The sequence below is a fragment of the Cardiocondyla obscurior genome, linkage group LG07 (assembly GCF_019399895.1).
Source record: "Cardiocondyla obscurior isolate alpha-2009 linkage group LG07, Cobs3.1, whole genome shotgun sequence".
Taxonomy (NCBI): domain Eukaryota; kingdom Metazoa; phylum Arthropoda; class Insecta; order Hymenoptera; family Formicidae; genus Cardiocondyla; species Cardiocondyla obscurior.
In genome coordinates, this window is record NC_091870.1 from 6,900,559 (window position 1) to 6,921,286 (window position 20,728).

The 20,728-nt window shown below is 44.7% G+C and overlaps 1 protein-coding gene across 1 annotated transcript in view; it reads right to left on the reverse strand.

Annotated features, from left to right (window-relative positions):
* The window catches only part of LOC139104120 (uncharacterized), a 47,474-nt gene extending 27,487 nt beyond the window's left edge, over positions 1–19,987 (reverse strand). Inside the window, exon 1 of the mRNA XM_070659361.1 lies at positions 16,738–19,987. Within this exon, the coding sequence (XP_070515462.1) occupies positions 16,738–17,857 (1,120 nt within the window). The 5' untranslated portion in view covers positions 17,858–19,987. The remainder of the gene's footprint in view (positions 1–16,737) is intronic.
* Positions 19,988–20,728: the final 741 nt, after the last annotated feature.

Below are 20,728 nucleotides of genomic sequence, written 5' to 3' on the forward strand. Positions count from 1 at the left end.
AATATTTCTCATTTTGATTTGCGTATAGTATAGTAATTTTTTTTTCTTTTAATTCGGCTTTCTCACTGAAACATTTTTTTAATTTCTTGCAATTGTAAAATATTCCGTTTTAAATATCGCGTGATGTCGTTAATGCGTTGATCTTGGAAATAATTACTCGAAATGAGACTGAACCTTGTAAGGACAACCCTGCACGGTTTCGGGTCTTCGTCAACGCGCACAGTGGTGTGCAACCACCGTTATCCGTTACTCCAAAGATACCCAACACCGATAGTAGTAGGGAGCATCGTCGCAAGCGATGCTATTGGGGAAAAGCTCATTTTCGCTGTTAGCACCGGCGCGCCTGGACGCTCGTTTGTTTTCCGCACCAACGCCATTGTCATCGCCACCGGGCGGGAAATCGATACCGAGTCTTTAAACGCCTTTCGTTTATCGACGAGCGAAGAGAGTCGTGTACAAAGTAGTAAGCTTTCCATCAATGTGACTAAGAAAAAAAAAAAAAGAGGGTAGATTTAAAACGGTTTTCGCAAACGTAATATCCATAAAATCTATGCAGTGCACATTTATCGGATCGTCTACTTGTCACAGATATAAAAAAAAGAACAAATAAAAATAAAAAAGCTGTTACACCCTGCGAGTTAACGAAAAGTTCCGCGTGTCCCCCAGCACGCGAATTTTCTCGCGTTACACAATTTTATTAAACGAGACGTATAATAGCACAGTTATTATCCCATGTATGATAATATAATATTCCGGAAGAGGCTCCCTGATAACGATCGTGACGCGCCATTCGCGTAATGAGGATCGCGTGTGCCCTTTGCGGAGCTTGGGTACTCGAATGTCGGTAGAATGTTTTCCTTGCGCACCCCCTTGCTCCTTCCCCGTTCCCTCCCCGCTTGTGCTCTCCGGTAATATCTTGAAACATCCGCTCTTTAAGGGTGAAACGTGATATCCCGCCGCTCGTTCGATACCTCGTTATTATAATGTGGCTAACACTCGTTAACCTTTACAGGGGAACTCTAGTTCGCGTTGGTAGCGGTACCCACCTCCGAGTTAACCGACGTTTTCGCTACTGTTCATATTTGTAATCCATACGAATCGTATTATAAAGCCGTTATGGATCTATACAATCGTAAGCTCTAGTACACATCTCGCTCATACATTTTTTATTCATTTACCATTATCAGGCATTATTAAATAACGTCAAAAGTCCGTTTATATTTTATCATCGGAGTACCGAGGCACTTTACGTAACTTTACACGTGGTATAATTATTTTATTTCGTATTAACGTCAGCATTACGAATAATTTCTCCGATAATTACGAATAACTCGGCAAAATGGGAAAAGTGCCGTTGCACGTAGAGATTTCGCTTGTCTATTTTTTCGCGGGGAAGTTTAATCGGCTTTAAGAGAATTATTATTAAGCGTGTATGCGACGACACAAACTTCCAAGTTACAATTTCGTATTACGCGAATATTAGCTTTAATAGATATTCAAATGTAAGCCATTTTAATTGCGGGGACGCTTGACGCCTCCCTCTCCCTCCCCCCGGTACCATAAATATAACTCATAAATCATGTCAAATTATGAATTGAATTTTGTACGACGTCGCTCCTTAAGACGCGTCACACTAAACTGCAACATCATAAATCGTTTCTTTTGCCGGCTATATCGTCGGGCCGCGCGATGATGAAGCCACCAGAGCTAGAGTAAGCGAAGGTATATGTCTGGGAATTGCATAAGGCGCACGTCTTTCACATTATGCGTTATTTATTTCAGCGTCGCGTTGTCTCCCCGAGTAAGAAATTAAACGAGTAAAGCGCTACAATGTGGCATCGCCATATCGCGTCAGGCTGCGACCGGCACGCAACAAAAATTACGCGGGCATTGCACGAATGGAACGATCTTACCGTTAAATATACTTGTCGCGGCCGAAACCCGAAATCCGTTTTCTACTCGACGGAACTGGGATTATCGTCGAGCTATCGACGCGATCTGAAAATTCACGGAGGACTTTCGGTGCTCGTAAAATGTACGGAATGTATTACGCGCAATATATTCTACTATGTAACGCCGGCGATATATATTCGCGCAGTCGCGTGATACGTGTAACTTATGGACCGTGCCTTATTTATTTCACTCATACCACTCCACGTGAGGTCGTTCGATTGCTGAATTAGACATACAGTAATAAGTGAACTAGTTAACATAAGCGCGATGTATAGCCATAAGCTGTAAAGACGGTACTGCAGCCGGAACAAAGTGTGAATTTTCCCCAATGCGTAGCACGGCGCGCGTTTATCCACATAATTTAAACGCTGCGTTATTTTAGAAAAAGATATTTCGTTCATTCGACGCACGGCTCCTTTCTTCAACCCGCGGCGTCACTCTCCGCGCGCTCGTAATTAATAAATTTTACAAACACCACGTTGGAAATGAAACTGTCTCGTGCTCTAGTCTCGTTTTTTAATATTAAATATATTTCACTATCTTTTTTTTTCTTAATTACTTAGACGCTTTCGTCGATATGTATCCGACTGCGATCGCTAATTCTTGTATCGTTGTACGGAAAACTTTGTGCTCGTACGATATTAATATTACCGCGATCTGCGTTCCGAAGCTCTTCGTTATAAATTTATCCCACGTGCTGACGTTAATAGATATAAAATTCCCAGGCGAATTTCATTAATTTTTTTATGTACAAAAATAAGTATCGCAGTGGCGTGCAGTTTTAAAAGACGACCTGGCGGAACGCCAGTGTGGTGACGTGCCGTAGCTAAAGGGTTAACTTTCTCGCCTTAATAAATTGTTAATACAGCAGCTTCTAGGACAGTTCAAAAACTCGCGTAGTCATTGTCCGCATCTTGTCCTCATGGCTCTACTTTGACATATATAATTGCAGGTTCCTATACCGTTTTCATTATTTAACGGCCCACCGTAATATTCGAACTGCGACGTTTCAAAAATTTTTCCACGTCGTAATCTCGCGGATACAATGGAACTGGCGAATAAATAGCGCGGAGAGCAAGAGGGTGAATCGATCTTGCAGTCATTAGCACATTGAATATGATTGTTCGATAAACGGCCGGCTATATAGAACGGGCGCGTTTGCGCTAGATTAATGTCTCGCGGACATGAACCGCGCGCGTTTCACATTCTTTAATTAGACAGGTCAGGAAATTCGCCGCAAGTCAGAGCGCGACGGACCGGGTGCGTTAATCTCGTGATCTCCCCGTAAGTTTTTTCACCGCGAATTGAGCAAGCCGGGCACGATGAATAAATGTCGACGGGTTCCGATATCGAAGAGGTCGAGAGCCCGCGGTTGATTTCAATTTAATTAACGCGAGCGACGGCGCTCCACTTGGTCGCGTCGAGTTAAAAACTGCGCCGGCCGTCATCATTTCGCCGAGAGACGGAACCGGCGGGGGATACCCGAGAGTGATTAATACGGGTTACCCCGTAATAGAGACGAGCTAATTAAATAAGCGCGGTATCGCTTTGCCCCTGGTGGATGCCGGGGATTAATCAGCGATCGCCGGGTGAATCAGTTGGCCGTCGGTAATATTGCGCGATACGCAAACCGTATTGTCCTTTACAAATTACGAGCTCCTCGGTAAGCCTATTGCCGGCGAGCTGTCAGCGGGATTCGGCATTGTCCGCGCGTAATTGTAAATTTGCCCGCGAGATTGCGGCATAAATTCCCTTTATCATTCCCCGTGAGGACGGCTTCGCGTGATGGCGCGCGTAACTCGCGCGCGCGGAATATGACTATATGACTGATAATGTTAACAACGCCATGCTGCGCGACTGCCGAGGTTTAAGGTCGCTCGTAACGTTACCCATTATAAAATGCTTGCGGGTAGTATCAAACGAGATGATTTCCAACCGAACATCTGCCGTCGACGAGTGGGCACACAAGCCGAGTGACGTTAAGTGATTCTTGTTTTTTTTTTCTTCTTTTTTTTTTCTTTTTTTTTTTTCTTTCAGAATCACGGGGGGACGCGAGCGTAATTAATGTCTATCAATTACGAATTGCCAGATTGCACGTTGCCGCGCTACATTGTCGAGAGTCCTTTCCGGTACTGTAATGCTTCGTTTATAGCCGGTCTTTAAAGGCTACCGCGTACCGCGCCACTGTCCACGGAAATTTATCCTTATTACGGCAAGGAAAAATCGTGAAATCGTCGAAACAACGTTGTTGCTAAATCCACGCGAATCGTCCATTCTTGTTAAAGTGTGTACATACATACGTTATGTTTGTTCGTTAAGTGTATTCCACCTTTAACGGACGTCGATTTTGTAATTTCTTTTTTTTTTTTCCTTGCTGGCAAAATACCCGGCGACGTAATTTTATAATTGTCGTAAGATTGGGAGGTCTTCGTGCTTCGAAATACTTGATTTAAATGTAATATTTTAATAATGTAGCGCCGTTTTGGTAGGATTTTAAAGCGATTCTTCCGACGCGAGGAATAATCGTGTAGTTCAACGATGCGGAGCCTCGTGCTTTGTTACCGTTGTCATCGTACGACCGCGCGATTGCGAAATTCATCGAATCATTAGCGCGATTCTCGAAATTAACGCTATCGCGCGATATCGCGTGTATTAAGTAATAATATGCATATCGCGGCACAGAGTAAGGAGAAACTAAATCACAGCCGAAGGGAAGAGCAACGAAGACGCAGCGGGAACGGCGATGAAAAGGGATGAGAGGTGCCGAGAGAAAAGGGAAGGGAAAGAAAAGAAAAAAAAAAGAAAAAAATGAGCCAATACGAATGAAAAGAGAAGCGGAGCCGCGGAATAGAGCCATAAAGGCTTTACTGCTCGCGTCAGACCGCGCGGCTCGCGAGGCTCATTGTTTCGAATTCGAGACTTCCGTTCGGCCGGAGCGGCCCCGACCAGATCCCACCTATTAACTGAGAAGATACACGCGAGTGTGCGGCGATGGGTGCACGCGGAGATGACGGAGCGAGTCATCGTCGCGCATTCATAAACGGTTGTCGAGCGGTGAATGGCGGTGCTTCGCGGAAATTTGTGGGCTATTTGAAAGAGAATTTTTGTCTCTATTCTGAGATAAATTGCGGCCGACAGACTCCCGGTAAATTAGACCATCCGATTCGTCCCCCTTCTCCCTCTTTCTTCTTGATGCGCCGTACCTATACGTGCGTCGAGGGATAATAAAATAATGACGTCTCGCGTCCTGACAGATACCTTTTTCTTCTTTTATTGCGGTGCATGGAATATCCGAGAAAAAGGCTGAATGGCAGGGACTTGGACTTCGAATTTTAAGGAAGTTACGCCAATTACGTGCCGTGTAATAAAATTCGCGAAGTTTGATTCGCACGTTTCCGAAGCGAGCGGCCTTCGCGAATTGAAATTAATTCGGCGTTACTTCAGGAACTCGATGCGAAGTGCAGAGAGATCGATCTCGCATCGCGCTCCGTCCGTTTTCATATGCAAATCGATTCGAGGTAGCCATCTTTACGCTCGATAGCATCGTACCTCCGCGCGAGGCTTTATTACGTCGCTAATTAGTTTGGGCGCGGACGGAAAGTGCTAAGTGAAACAAAAGGCCCGAGCTGAATCGCAAAGGTCACCTCAGATCGTGAAAGAATAGCCGATTTTTCTTTCCGCTCGCTTCCTATCGCCCACCGTCATCTCTGGCTACTTCCTGCTTCGCGGCTTTGCTAGAATTAAATTTCCGCTGGGTATTAAAGAACTTCATTCGCACGTAATAACATATCCATAACAATTATTATTTTATTCACAAAACCAAAGACAGATATAGATTTGTTATTAAAAACTCGGTTGCTATTTTATCGAAGCATTTCATTTAAGTATTACATTTAAAGAAAGCGAGGAATTTGGCGAAATGTAAATATTCTTGCTGTATCGCACTGTCCATATTATTTATTGCTACACTTATTCGAACAGGTAGCGTAATGAAATCGCTTCTCACGAGCAATCTCTGGTGAATTTCTGACCCCCTTTTCCACCGCGATAGTTCCGAACCCCGTTATTTATTCCGCGAAGTGATATTCGCCGAGTCAAGTTGTTCGTAACTTAAACTACAATCCATACAACGCTGACGACTTCAGTAAGTATGACAATCACGGTTATTCCAGTTGTGATTTACTTGAATTCGAAGGAAACTCCGCGTAGCTTACGCCGCTCGTGAATAGGGCAACGTCTGATGATAACGAACACTCTTGACGACTGCGCAATAATTAGAAAGACAATTATCAGAAATACGTCGGGACGGCAAAAATCGATCGGTCAAGATCAAATGACCAAGTATAATAACTGATGACTTTCTCGTCGTCTTTTTCCCTCCCTTCCCGCCCGAGCTCCTTTTTCGCGGATAAACCTTCTCTTCTTCTTCTTCTTCTTCTTCTTCTTCCTCCTCCTCCTCCCTTCGTGCTCTCGCTTCCCTTTTCTCAGTCGTCGCGTCTTCGTGTCGGTGCGTCGGTGTGTCCGGTCGGCGAGATCCAGCAAAAAGGATGCCGCTCCCGCGGGCATCTCTCACAATCAGATGGGGCTGCCGAAAAATACGTGACACGCGAAAATCAATTTCAACGGCGGTTGGCTCCGACGGGGGTTAGCCCGTAAAAGCCATTGTATCGGTGGCCCCGGCGGAAGGGAGACGGAGGATGACGGACGTCCTTTCTTCTGCCGCCGCGCGAGAGAAGGACCCTGAAGAGGGCACCGGCGCGCTGTATATGCAATTCTGTCGAGCGTGCGAATTTCCTGTGGCCGCGGATTGGGTGCTAAACGATGTTTTATGCGACGATTTGCGGCTTTTCGGCAATGCGACCGGACGGCGCGAGCGAAATTATGTTCGCCGACGAGCCCCGCTCGTCGATTTCTTAAATGAATGACGATGCGCAAGTGGCATCCGGCCGTCGGGGAACAAAAACTAACACGATTGTTAAAAAAAAAAAAAAATCGATCGTGCGAAAGTCGGCTCTCTTTGAATTATTAAAATTGTTAGTTATAATATCTTACGTTTGTGTTAAGATTGCGAATCCACTGGAACCGCGGGATGTTTGTTATAAAAAAAATAGTTTTGTATAATTTACTTTTGAAAATGAGACGGAGACGTTTAACTGTATTGGATTTCATTAAAACCTCGTGATTATCGTCACGTCCGCATGGCGTATTAGTATTATTAAGTAAGATTGAACTCGAAAAGAAAACATTTAACGACACGAATGTGTCAATAAAGACCGGAGAGATTTACGCATAGGCACACGTGCTTGTCCTCGGTCCCCTGACGTCTACCGTTATACGAAGCGTGTAATCTGCCCCGAATTTATTTCTATTTGGTCTCGAGGGTCGGCGATGATTTGCCCCTGGTACTGAGAAATCCTTGGAACGTCCCACAAGGGAGTGATCTCGCTTGTGTCTCATCATTTTGAGAGAATGACCATTAAACGTTCTTCATTGTGACGATAAATCAAGTACGATTTTAACGGTAACGGCAAAGGCTGATAGATTAACAGCGAAATGCACGACTTTACTTTTTATCATGTAAATAAAAAAAGACATTAAAGGCGCGTCAAAAGTTTTCTTTTTTTTTTTTAAACAGTAGACATTATTTTGGACATCTCTACAATTTAAAATTTTTATTTTTATGTTACAGAATCGTCACAGCTGCGTACTCCTGTTGTGCATCGAACCGGTGAGTCAAAAATATTTTTTTATAACATGTTAGGATCATTACGGGAAACTGGTGCGTCATAAGTAATTAACTAATTATAACAATAACAGATTTAAATAACGATAAATTTTTTATAATTATTAATCTCCCGAAAGAGGTAGTCCGTACATAATAAAGTCTGCAAAAATTCACGTTACATTCGCGTGTCGCAAGGCGCGATATCCGTAGGGATGGAAAGTCGGGGAGAAGGGTTCCATCGAGGATGATGGGCGAGGACGAAGGGTGGGAAGAGGGGGAGGGGGGGGGAATCCCACCGACAAACTGAGACGGATCGGTCGCATAAATCTCCGGGCTCGGTCCAATATAAATCCGAAGGCGGCGTGTCGGCGTCACCGGCGGACATAAATACGACTTAGCAGGCCGCGATCTCCAGCAGCTAATTGAGAATTATTTCCCGCGATAGCGACTGCGAGATCCCCGCCGTACGCTCGCAGGCTCCCCGGCTAATTTTCCCGCGAGTTACGCGAGAGACGGGAAACCCAATTGAAACCGACGCTTCGATTGAATTCACCAAGTATTACGCGTGACGCTTTATACTGGAATGAATGGTAATTTATGCCGGTGGAAAAGTAACTTGGAAACCGACCGGCGTATCTCCGCCCTCTGCGAACGTCGTTGCAATAATTTTTGCCGCACAAATTTTCGCGAGCGTCGCTCGTAATTTTTTTAACTAATTGAAACGTGCTAGTTCGACCCTTCTTAAACATTTTTTTTTTCCACCCTCGTCTTCCTAAATTTTTTTTATTAAACGATAATAAGTGAAACTGTCATTTGAAGGCAATGTATATCATGTGAAGATAATTATGATCGTCTCTTGAAGAAATAATTAAATTTTCTTTTCCTCGTTTGTAATTTTATTCACATATGTGTTGAATTTGTGAGAAAGTTCAATCAAGCGTGGGCATCAGCTTTCTCATCAATCGAAGTGATATCAAAATAATAATAGCAATAGCAACAATGAAGCTTGCAAATGACATTTTCGTAAACGTGGCTTAGGATCAATTTGACCGTGCCGTTTTCTTCCAGTTAGGGTTACGCAAATCGCGAGTAAATTACGGTTGGTTTGCGAGATATCTGCGATAAAATGAGATATTGCTTCGTTCGTTCGTTACGTTGCTGCATCATTTTGACGGATGCAATCCTGAAATGCGCACAAATCGCAGGTCGGGGGAGAACGGGCGCGATGTAATTCGATTCTCATCCTGGTTGTAAAGAAAGTAGAGTCGAAAACGGCACGCAGCTCAGCCCGGCATCGCCGAGGTCGAGTGTCTCGAAAGAGCTGCACACTTATTTCAAAAACGAATGGTCACTTAGCGCAGCGGGGTGCTCGCCTCGCAATCGGGTAAAAAAGTTCTGGCGACATCCGGAGTCAAGTGGCCGATGGGCGGAGGGCTGGTGTTTTGTTTGTTCGGCAAACTGTCACAACAATTCGAGCTGGCGGACCCACCCCCGTCGACCGCCGTCGTTTTCGTTTCGACGAGCGCTGGAAACTCGAGTGCCACCGCGGCTCGCGTATCCATACTCGGATGTGATTGATGTACGTATTTTGTCGGAAGAAACACGAGAGCTCTATTGCCGGAAACGGTCATCGAACGTAACAATTTTTCCACAAAATTTTATTTTATTATTACACGATGCCGCTTATAGGTAAAAATTCTTTATTATTCAGCAAGTTTGGAATTTTATATTAATTTAAAAAGATAAATAATGGGCAAAAAAAATTCGAGAAAAAGAATTAATAAATTTTAATATTTTCGAAACACTCGTAACATCGTATTAATTTTTTTTTTATTATATTGACTTCGTGCAGAATAATTCGTGATACTTAAACCCCACGAAAAATGAATCGATAGCCAGATTAAAATATCGTCTACTTAATTCCCATTAAATCTCTTTTTTTTTCACTAAAGTTTCCTCTAAAAAATTAGCGGCGGTCGATCTTGCTTTATTTCTCCGTGCACTTCCGTTCAACTTTTCTCCAGATTTTTCTTTCTTTCTCTCTTTGTCTTGCAGTGCGTATTAGCAACGCAGAAACGAGCGGTACTGACCGGTGAGCGTTTATGACGTGTGTAGTAGTCGGCGCGCGGTCGACTTTGTAGCTTTTATGACATACATAGATATTGCTCGCAATAAGCACCTACCTAAGTTGTGCAATAAACTCCGACAGGTAGTTAAAAACCCACTTTGGCGGAACTTGAAGCGCGAAACATACTGAAAAGCATTGTCCTCGGCATTGTCCTTGTTCACTTGCTCGTTCTTGCAATTGCAATACGAAAACGAGACAAGTAACGCGCTTCTGCCCCGTTCTTTTTTCTTCTTTGTTTTTCTTATACAAGAGAATCGATATTACTTATAAAAAAATTATTATACTCTTTAAAAATAAATTATTCTTTTCTATTAACGCGAATTTCTCAAGAATTCTTCGCGATTTGCGTCATTAACATGAAAAATAAATTGTAAGAGAGATCCTTGAACGCGGACTCGGCGTTAAGATCAAACTTCGTAAATCGATGCCTCGCCGGGCTTCCCCATTCAGGGCACAGTCGAAGTGAGTTACGGACTCGATGGGGAGAAAGGAGGGCGGGGAGGGAGAGACAGAGAAATAAGAATGCCGCGTAAGTATAGAGAGCATAATAATCAGAAGTAAATTGCGAATACGTGAGGCTACCGTATTGTAGAGACCAGGTACCCGCGGGGTCTTCGTCGTTCCCGCCGCGAGGCTCCTCCTCTAGGGTTCGACGATGCCTCGTCGTTTTCCTCCTCAGGACTTCCCCGTAAGCCTCTCCCTTCTCACCTTTCCTCTCCTCTTTCCGCGCATCGTTCGTGTGTGAGAGCCTGATCTACCGGTAATCTAATTTGAATCCCGAAGCCTCGGTCAGGATAATGGAACACGTATCGAATAATATTACGAACGATTCGATTCGATATCACTTGTAATTCCGGAGCCGGGAGACCGCAGCAGCCCCGCCGCGGGTCCATGGGGGCCAGCCGGCCGGATCTCGACGCGTCGTGCGAACAACTCATTTTAGTTCGCGTAGTTCGGGATAGCGGCGAACGCAGGCGTAGGTGAAAGGGTATATCGTGAAACTTTGGGACCTCGTTGGAGCGTGATCGGAACGCGGAGATGAGATCCTGCGGCCAGGTGCGTTCCCGCGATATCTGAGCGGAGTTAAAAATCAGGAAAGCGGATGATTCGCTGTTGTTCGAACAGCGAAGTAAGAAATATTACTTTAAACGAGTTAGTTGCCCGGTTAAAGAAAAAAATTTAACAGTTTACTATGAAAAGATGTCTTCTGAGAATTTTTTGTTTTAATTAATCGTGAGTTTACTTCTTCTGGGTAAAATTTAAAAACATAAAAATTCTTAGCCGATAAATTAGATACGTTGTAACATTATTATGATAAGATTAACAGCTTCTAGAATTAACGGGGCGTTATTTTTTTATTAAAGAATTTTTTTTTTGTCGTACACAGCTTTCGCGGCTACCGATACTCAGCTGATCAGTCACATAGAAATGCAGCACTAGTATCGCGAGTTAATTCCTAGGTGCCTCGACAATTTTGCACGGTTTTCTTGTTTCACGTGCTAACGGTCGATCGCCGTTCGTATCACTTTTCCGCAATAAGACGTTCCGTGAAAGAGAAAAAAAAACATAATTATAACGTGATTTATATAGAAAACGACCCGTTACGCATCCGCTGATCACGGTTCGCGATTGTCTATTAATAAACCTTGTTAGTCGAAACGACGTGAGATTAACTCAGGCAAACAGATATCGTGGTATATCCTGAACTCGTCTTGAGTTCTTTGAAATTCTCGATAGCTAAACGAACCTCGTATTATCCGTTATTTAGTCTTCTTGCATCGCTCGCCCTCTTATTTCTCCTCGCAGTCACGCGAATGTGAAACAGTGAAGGAATAAGCGCAAAAAAGCGACAGGTAATCCGGGCGGCAATATCTCAATAGAAATAAAAAAAACTGTCTTTGTCTACGTTAATTTGCCGGCCCGGTGTGTCCGGCTCGCACCTATCCACGTTCAAGGATCCCGCTGAAGAAGAAATAAATCGTCAGGCCGTTCGGAAGGAAGGACTAAATTTCCTTTCATAAACATAAACCCTCTTTCCCTCCCCATCGCCCCTCGCTTAAAACTTCACGGGCCTCGGTAATACGTTTACGCCTGTTAGGACAGATTACACACCGCGATAAGGCACCGGGACGCTTTCGTAAATTGCGCGACTTTCGACCAGCGTCTTCACGAAGAAGCGTCCTTTCGAAGGACGCTGCAAAAAAAAGGAAAAAAAAAAAAAAGAAAAAAAAAGGAGCGGGAAGAAGCGGAGGAAGGACGCGAGGTTCCCTAACGACACAACCGGGGCGGTGAAGGCTTTTGTTGAAATTTTTCGCATATTGCTCGGAACCGTCGCGTCGGAAGTCGCGGACCGCGCGCGCGTTTTTTGTATCACGCTATATGCAAATGAGACATATGCTCTCTCCGAGCCCGTGTAATAAATTGCACGTGTATAGGTAGGCCTAAAATTACGTGCCCCGGCCCCGATGTGTGCCACGCATTCACCACGCATACGCTGCTCCGGCTCGTTTGCGCGCGGAGACACGTAACACGTGTCGCGGCCGCGTACGGGGGCACGACGATCCGTGTCTGCCCCCGCCTTAACCGGATAATACGTTCTTTTTATCGGGAACATCCCGAAGGAGAGAGAGGGCTCGCGACAGCCGCCCTTTCGTCGCAGCGGCGTTTCAAACAGATAACCCGTTACCGATCTCGTCTCTCGTTACGTCTTTCGAAATTTTACATCGTCTCGAGAAGGCGAAATAACTCAGATAACGCGAACGCTCGTACATTTCTCACACTTGCGGCAAGTTTAACGCGCGATTTCGTTGTGCAACGCACAATTATCCGGACTTTCTTTATCGTCGGGAAATAAAAAAAGACTGTTCCCGCGATTGTAAAATAAATTCGACGGTATTTAGATTTAAATGTTTTGCGACATAAAATCTATTGTTATTCTTTATCTTTGGTACCCGAAACGTTTTTATTTTAATCGTATTTGTCGAAGTGCGAACCGCATTTATTTTGACAGTCAGTGTAAACGTAACCCTTAGAGAGATTGGATTTTCTGGTGATAATTAGGGGAGGCAGATCCCGCGCACACGTGTACAAACACGAGTCGATTTTCGTCACTCTCTCTCTCTCTCTCTCTTTCTCTCTTTTTCTCTCTATCTCGGTTACCGATACGTTCTTTTAATCCAATTACCTGAGCACCGAGAAGGAAAATCTGGACAAAGATTTAGCTGAAATCTGGTTACACGCCGGTCGTAAGGTAAAGATGTAACTCATCGTTGATGTCGGCACTTTTTTCGACCCCGGGTCTCGAAAACGCTCGTAAAACCCTTCGTTTCTTGTAGCGCAGGGCCACTTTGTCGCAAAATCGGATTCGCCATAGTGTCTTTGGGTTTTAAGATCTGGGTCAGAGACAAACTCCATAATAATCATCGTAAAATTAGAAGTTTATGTATTGACAGTGCGAGGTACCAGCGTACGTATACGCATCCCTCCGCATATCGGCGAAATTAGGGAGATAAGTGGTACCTTCAAGGACCATTCTCGTGATTATCTGTTGTCCGTCACAAGAACCCGTGAGAAAAAAAAAAGGTATTTTTCGGCGCCGACAAAAAAGAGCGTGAGCTAACACATTTATGAAAAAAAAAATATAAAAAAATAAAAAAAAAAAGAAAGAAAGAAAAAATGTAGGGTCGTGTATTTTCGAAAGGGCGAAAATCGGACAGGCTTTCTGTAAATTACCATATATTTTAAGGGTGGCGAGATAACCAGAAATATGGAAAAAAAAATTTATTGCAGCCAAGTCCCTGGCATTGTTTATCGCCTCTTCTGTTGCGTTGCTCTGTCACATTTGCGTGACCGCGCGTAGAAGAGGCTTGTTTAACATTGAAAGGGCAACGCGGGTAGAAAGAATTAAGTAATGAATTAACAAGGTTAGACTGTAATTTTATTTAGCATTACGAAAACGTAAATCAATTGGAATAATCAACGATGTCGCTAACAGATAAATTATAACGCAATATAAATTAACACATTCATTCGCTTATGTAAATTGATTTGGATAACAACACAGCATTTAATATTTTCCTCCGTTTTTGTGCGCCAAATAACAATGTAGATATACCCGCGGAAACAATTTTTTTTTTTATCCTACGCAAGTAAAAGTCGGCACTTTGAAAAAATAAATTCGCTACCCAGACGCGAAGTCGAACAACTTTATCGTTTTATTGAAGTGCTAATTTTCGGAATATCAAACGCGACGTTGTTCCGCGATAAAGTATATTCGAGATGAAAACGCCGATCGATATTCGCGTAATAATAAATAAATGCACCGGTTCTTCGGCACGCGGCCGACCGGTGTTCTTATCTGTTGAAATAATCGTTCAATCGCTCTCGTCCTTCGTGCGTTGTCAATCGCCACGGTAACCTCGTGTCATCCTCTTTTCGATGGTTCATATTTCTCGACATCGACGTCGCTGGTCCACGCCTAATAATCATAATGTCGTCCGGACGAAGTAAATGCCGCGGCCTGAAACGTGTCAATCGTTTCTCGTGCGTGTCGAGATACGAAAAAGAATCTCGTCATTTAATTACACCGCATCTAGAGCGCGTAGCTCGTTACGACCGTCGCTAATATTAGTACCATTCGCGGAAACGCGTTTCTGAAAAGCGATTAACGGAATACGCGGCACTCGCGTTAAGCGTCAAGCGATTTTCATCTCTCGAATCGCGGCGTTAATTTCCTTTCGCCCGTGGTCACGACGTTCGAAATGGGTTTGGACACTAATTTCGGTACAAAAATGCCGCGACAAACTCGGACGCTTTTAATTCGGTTTTTAATAGAATTCGCTTTGCTGGCGGCGACAACTCTTCGCCGTATATTACGCGAAATCGACGTTCTTCCGGCGAGAATAATATAACGGAATGAAATATTTGCTGCATCAATTTTATTATCGATAAAACTCCACTTTAGAACGTCGACGATTTCGGTCGTTTGCGTTTCCGCGTGTAAATGATATTAGAAATTATAATGGATCGGTGACCGTATTTACGAGTTTCCGCAAAATTTTAATGGCTTGGCAGATTATCGAATATATGACGCAGCTAAACAACCCGCCGACTCGCTTGCTCGTTCGGGCGAGAGCGGGTGCGAAAAATATCGCGGAGTAATTACAAAATATTTCCGGTCATCGTTCGTACAGGCCATTATTACTGTTGACGTTACGAAGGTGTGTCACGCGCCGCAATGCCCAGGCAGAGCGGAAGAAACGGTTGTCCGCCGTGGTAATCTCTCACATGTCGCTTCGGGACATCGCAGATGCGTGATCCACGAGCGAGGAATCAATAGAACGTTAAAGATCGTTATAACACATCGATTAAGGTCTTTAACCGCGATCGCGGCCTGTACTTATCGCACGGTGCGTTTCCGTCATGCGAAAACTCGGGAAAAGTGACGGAAATAAAGAGCATCCCTGTATCTGTCGTTAACGAAATTAACGTTGCGTGGATAAGTGACGTATAAAAATAAATCAATCTCGCAGTGTCTCAGTATCGTTTTTAACGTCGTGCGTTATTACACAAATTACAACGTGTACATTAATTAGATTAAACTATATTTAACATTAGAAGCCACGCTTTTCTTTTTTTTTTCTTTTTTTTTTCTTTTCTTTTTTTTCTTTTTTGTTATTGCGCTCTTCTTTCGATTACGCATTCATATATTCTTCACGGCTCTTTTTTTAACTTATTTACGTCTGAAGCTGTTAATATTCATCGACTGCAATTATTGAAACGTTGGCATTATACGGCGGAGAATTACTCGTGAGTGACCCGTCACTTCTTGTGACGCGCGGGGTCTGGAAGAAGCGTGAATCCTAAATGCTCGGCGCGAGCTCGGATTAGCGTTTGCTGACTCGTATTTTTGGGCACCTGCCACCTAACGCACCACGAAATTCGAAACGTTCCGTACGCCGGGCCGCAGGGCAGTAAAAGAGTAAATTAAAGCGCCGCTTCGGAAAGAGTTGAAACGCGGTAGAGTTTCCTGACTGTCTCGCGCGGTGCATCGATCAAAATTAAAACCCGTATTTATTGCCGGTATTCAAGCTCGCCGATCACGAGCGTACTCCACGAGATATCGACATCCCCTCGCTCGCGTTTGCGCCATTCCTCGAAAGCTGACAATCACAGCGGTATTTTGAGCAAACTTGTACGCGCTGCACAGCCAAATTTTGAAACTCAATTTGCATTTCTTTCGCATGCTGATTACATCGCGGCTAGATTTTTTTTTCTTTTTTTTTTATGAGTTATTTAGGAATCTTGCCATAAATATTCATTACGCATCACAATTAACAGCACGGACGAAAGAACAAGATTATTTGGTCATAACTGTTTATCTTTTTACGTGTAAAACTATTTTAAGTTGAGTAATATTGCCGTCGCTCGTGGCTTGAAAGCTCGTATCATGCAAAATAAAATGCTTAGATTGTACAAAAACACTGCAAGTCTATAGAATACTCAACGTACATATACTTTAAAATATAATTTTAAAAGAAATTTAGAACATTATTTCGCTGAGCAGAAATTAATCCATGGATGTTTGCCGGTCAAAATAACTGCGATTAAAGAATTAATTCATCTCGCTTATTTCAATCGCATCTGATAAAATAATTAATTTTCGAATAATGTCGCATTTATTATCGATAAATCATTGGCCAATTATTTTTTTCCAAAATATAAATAAAATATGAAGATAAAAAATTAAAATGTTCTCTTTTAAAATTATTTATCTTAACGATTTAATAGAAGTGTGCAATTTGTATAACGAGATGAAATAATAATTGAGTTTTACAACTCTTTATTTCCAATTAAGCAAATCGTATGTATGAAGTTAAAAATCCGATCGCTAAGCGAAGTTTGAAAAGCGTGAAAGTTGTCGTGTGCTTACCCTGACTGTGCTCGCCCGCGTCGAAGGTTTTGCTGGTCATTTGAAAGAGCGCGTCCAAGGGACTGCCCTGCCCCGTGGTCCTCTTGCCGTTTTGGCCAGCGTGGGAGCCGTGCTGCTGCGGCATTTTCCTCTTGAGCGGCTGCTGCTGCGGCTGCTGGAGCGCCGGGTGATGCAGGCCGGGATGAATGGCCGCGTGATGAAGCGCGGCGTGATGATGGTGATGATGGGCGAGCGGGTCTGGGCTGCCGGAATCCGACACAGAGCTTCTTCCGGACGACGAGGAGCTGCTGAGGGGCGGCTCGCTGATGGAGCCGGACATAGACGCGAGTGACATACCCATCAGGGAAAGGTCCCGAGGTCCGGGCGCGTGGCTCGGATGGCTACTGTGATGGTGGTGGTGAAGATGATGCTGATGATGATGCTGCTGCTGCAGGTGGTGGCGGTGCTGATGGCTGAGGCCGGAATCCGCCGTGTCCCAAGGACGGACGATCTTCGCCTTCGGCCGGTGCGACAGAATGTCGAGGATACTGAAAGACTTGACCCCGCGATCGTTCGACTCCCGTTCTCTCTCGTCCTCCTCGTCCGAGTGCTGCATCTGCACCATCTTCAGGCGCTTCAGCGGCTTGAAGTAATCATCCGTGGTACCGGCGGCCGCCGCCCCATTGCTACCGGTCCTGCTGTCCACCTCTTCTTCCTCTTCGTCGTCCTCCTCGTCGTCCCTGAGCGTCGTGACCGAATCGCCACTCTCGCGTGTCCGACTACCGGTTCTCCCGTTCGACATTCTGTACTCTCCGTTGCGAGAATAATCCCTGTCTTCGTCCTCGGTCGTCGAATCTCGCGGATAAGTCCTCCTGGGGCTCAAGCGGTCGGAGTAGTCCTCCCTTGAAGAAGCTAGCTCGTCCTCCGTGTTAGGCGTCGCGACCACAAGTGGCAACGGGCTGGGGCAACCTACAGAGATCTCGTCCTCGTCGTCCTGGGCGTCTCCTCGACCCGGTGAGCTTCTGCACGACGTCCGTCGGTGCGCCGACGAACCGCTCACGCAACCGGGCGTCGCGCCGCTGGAAGATACCGTTGTCGACGGCGACATCGTGTACGATTCCGTCATCTCCGTGGTGCACATACCGCGCGAATGTAGGAAGCTAATTTAGCGAGCTCGAGACACCTACCCGGTGGCTTTCGGCGGCCAGGCCACGGCAAGTCGATTTTTTTAAACACCGCGCATATTCTTTTCAGCAACGCGTTTTCGTCCTACGAAACTCTTTTCACGGGATCACCGCACGGTTCGCCAAGTTCGTTTAATTCACTGGTCCGACATGTTCGAGTGTCCTCAGTCTTCCCAGAGAGTCACAGATTTCAGTCACCGTCGCGAAACCAGTCGCACTAATCGCTATCGGGAACCTGTCGGCGCACTCGCGTCATCCGTCATCGCGCTTAAACCGACACGTGAGTCACATCATCGTTCGCCAGACCTCTCTTCTACCTTTCGTCGAGACATTTTCTCAGATCAATCGCTTCCGTCGAATATCAGCTCGCGCACAAAAGACACCAATAGTCATTCCACTCGAGCCGTGTCCTTCCTTCACTCCAATGCACTGCCGTCGTCGTGCATACGAAACTGAACACTAGAACGATACCAGGATATCATCGCGCGCAAGCCAGAGCGGCGACTCTTTGCTCGCGAGTGTCCGCGACAACCTGTTCGTGTCGCGAATAAGAATCTCGGCCAGATGTCGATCTCCCTTCGTCCGCTGCTCCCACTGAACACCAGCACACAGAGAACAGGCAGAGAGACGCGTTCTGACGCCGCCGCGCGTCGCCGAGACACCCGCTGCGAGCGAGATACACGCGCGAAACGTCAATACGTCGGCGTTTAACGAGTTTCGGTGCTAAGGAGGCGAAGGAGGCAGCTGGGTGCCCTCCTCTCAGCCCAGTCGAAGCCGGTGACGCGAAATGGTACGGCGGACGGGGTTCCCCCGGCGCCGGCGTTGGGCAGGCGCTTTCCTCACGACCGGCTTGGCGCACGCGTGGAAGAACGGTGGAGTCGTTCGAAACCGGCTGTGCGCCTCGAAGCCGCTACCACGGTGCTGGGTGCCACCTCTGCCGCGAGAACGCGCCCCTTTGGCGGGTCCAAGGGCCGAGCGAAATTATATCCCGCCTACCAGGTAACTTAACGTAGCCGGTACAGCAAAATGACGCCGTCGCCGCCGCCGCCGCGAGATGGAATTTTTACGAGACGTACTTAACATCCCGCAGCGACCGTCCTTCCTTCCTCTCGCCCTTCTCCGCCCGTTACCTTCTCGCTCCCTCTTTATTTCACCCCGTGGCAGCTTCTATCTCGCGCGTTCTATCCGTCCTCTCTTCCCTACCCTCTCGATTTCGAAACGCGCGGCTCTTTCGCTCGGCAACGACGCGGGATGACCCTCCACGACGCGAAGGGCGACTAACGAGGGCCCACCGTGATTTCGTCCCACCCGGAGCGCGGATTTCGGCCTCCGCCGCGAGCGAGGTCTTGGGAACGGATTATCGAGCGGGATGTTAACGGCCGCGTCCCGATCGGCGCAAGAGGACGGACTTTGAGACGAGCGGCGTGCAAATACGGTCCGATAGCCGCGCGATATATTCCGCACGAGGAACCGACGAGAACTCAGTCCACTGTGGCATTATGCATTATACATTATGCGTAACATCTCTATAATTTGCGTTTGTCAGTTACTTCCTCTATTATTATCCACGTCTTTCTACTTTACTGTGTTATCGCGTGGCCATTTGAGCATAAAATATAAGTACGCAGCATGATACAAATAACGATAAGAGTATTTTTGGCCCTTCTTTTTAAAATACATTTACAAGGCGGGACACTCACAGAGGGCTTAATCCCGCAACGCCGACGTGTAAATTACACCTGCCAGTCGCAACGTAACAGAATTATCACCCTACACGTAAAACAATAATTTATGTATCTCCCGTAAAAAAATGCAAATTACGCTGGATTATGTAAAAGAAAAATCTCGTATTTTCAGATAAGATTAAAATTAATGTAATTCTACAAAAAAAAAAAAAAAATAGGAAAAAAAAAGATTCTAATCAGCGACAAACGATTAAGAATAATGTGTAACCGATCTAGCGAAATTCATAAACAACTCTAACAATAAAATTCATTAAACGTTGATAAATTCATGAAATACGACAAACTGCAACGATTCAATATAGTCGATCGAAAAAATTTTTAATCAAAGTGTTTTCTTTATTTTTTCTTTTTGACATACATAAATGAATGAGAAATTGTCGTGCAATAAATTATAACATTGACTCGACGAACGCAAATATCTTCTGGGAATCAAAGATATGTGACTGATCGAGTGTAGATCGAATTGTTAAAGGACGTGGAAGACGATGGCTGTCGTAGATAATGTCGTGGACTATTATTGGCCTATTACAACTTAGAAGAATATCGCATCTATTACATGCAGATGATTATCTACAGTCCGATTTGAGAATCGATTTAAGTAACGTAATTGAGGCTATCTTGTCGACAACTATATCGCTCGATATATTACCCTGTTTCATATAAAATGTCATTAAATTCCAAAAGTTAAAAAGTAATGATTCTGCGCTATTTATTAATTAATTATTTCTTTTACTTAATTACGTGGGACGTTAAATAAATAATACATTTATGAAATCTACACACAGACGAGAAAAGTAGAGCTTTATTAATTATCATATTCACGAAATTATGGCGCATAATTTTAATTTTCTTCACCTAGATAATAAACATTTATAAAATGTTTATCAGCTGCGATAATTTATTTTTATAACAAGTAATATTCTGATTTCGTTGTCGAATAAAGGTACTTTTTTTATTATCAAAATTTATAGTAGAGAAAGTCATATGTAAATTAAAAAAAAAAGAAAAGAAAAGAAAACACTTTCAATCAAATTAGAGGGGTGCAGCTTATTGTGTCGCGAGCTTTTGTGCGAGTGGCGAGTA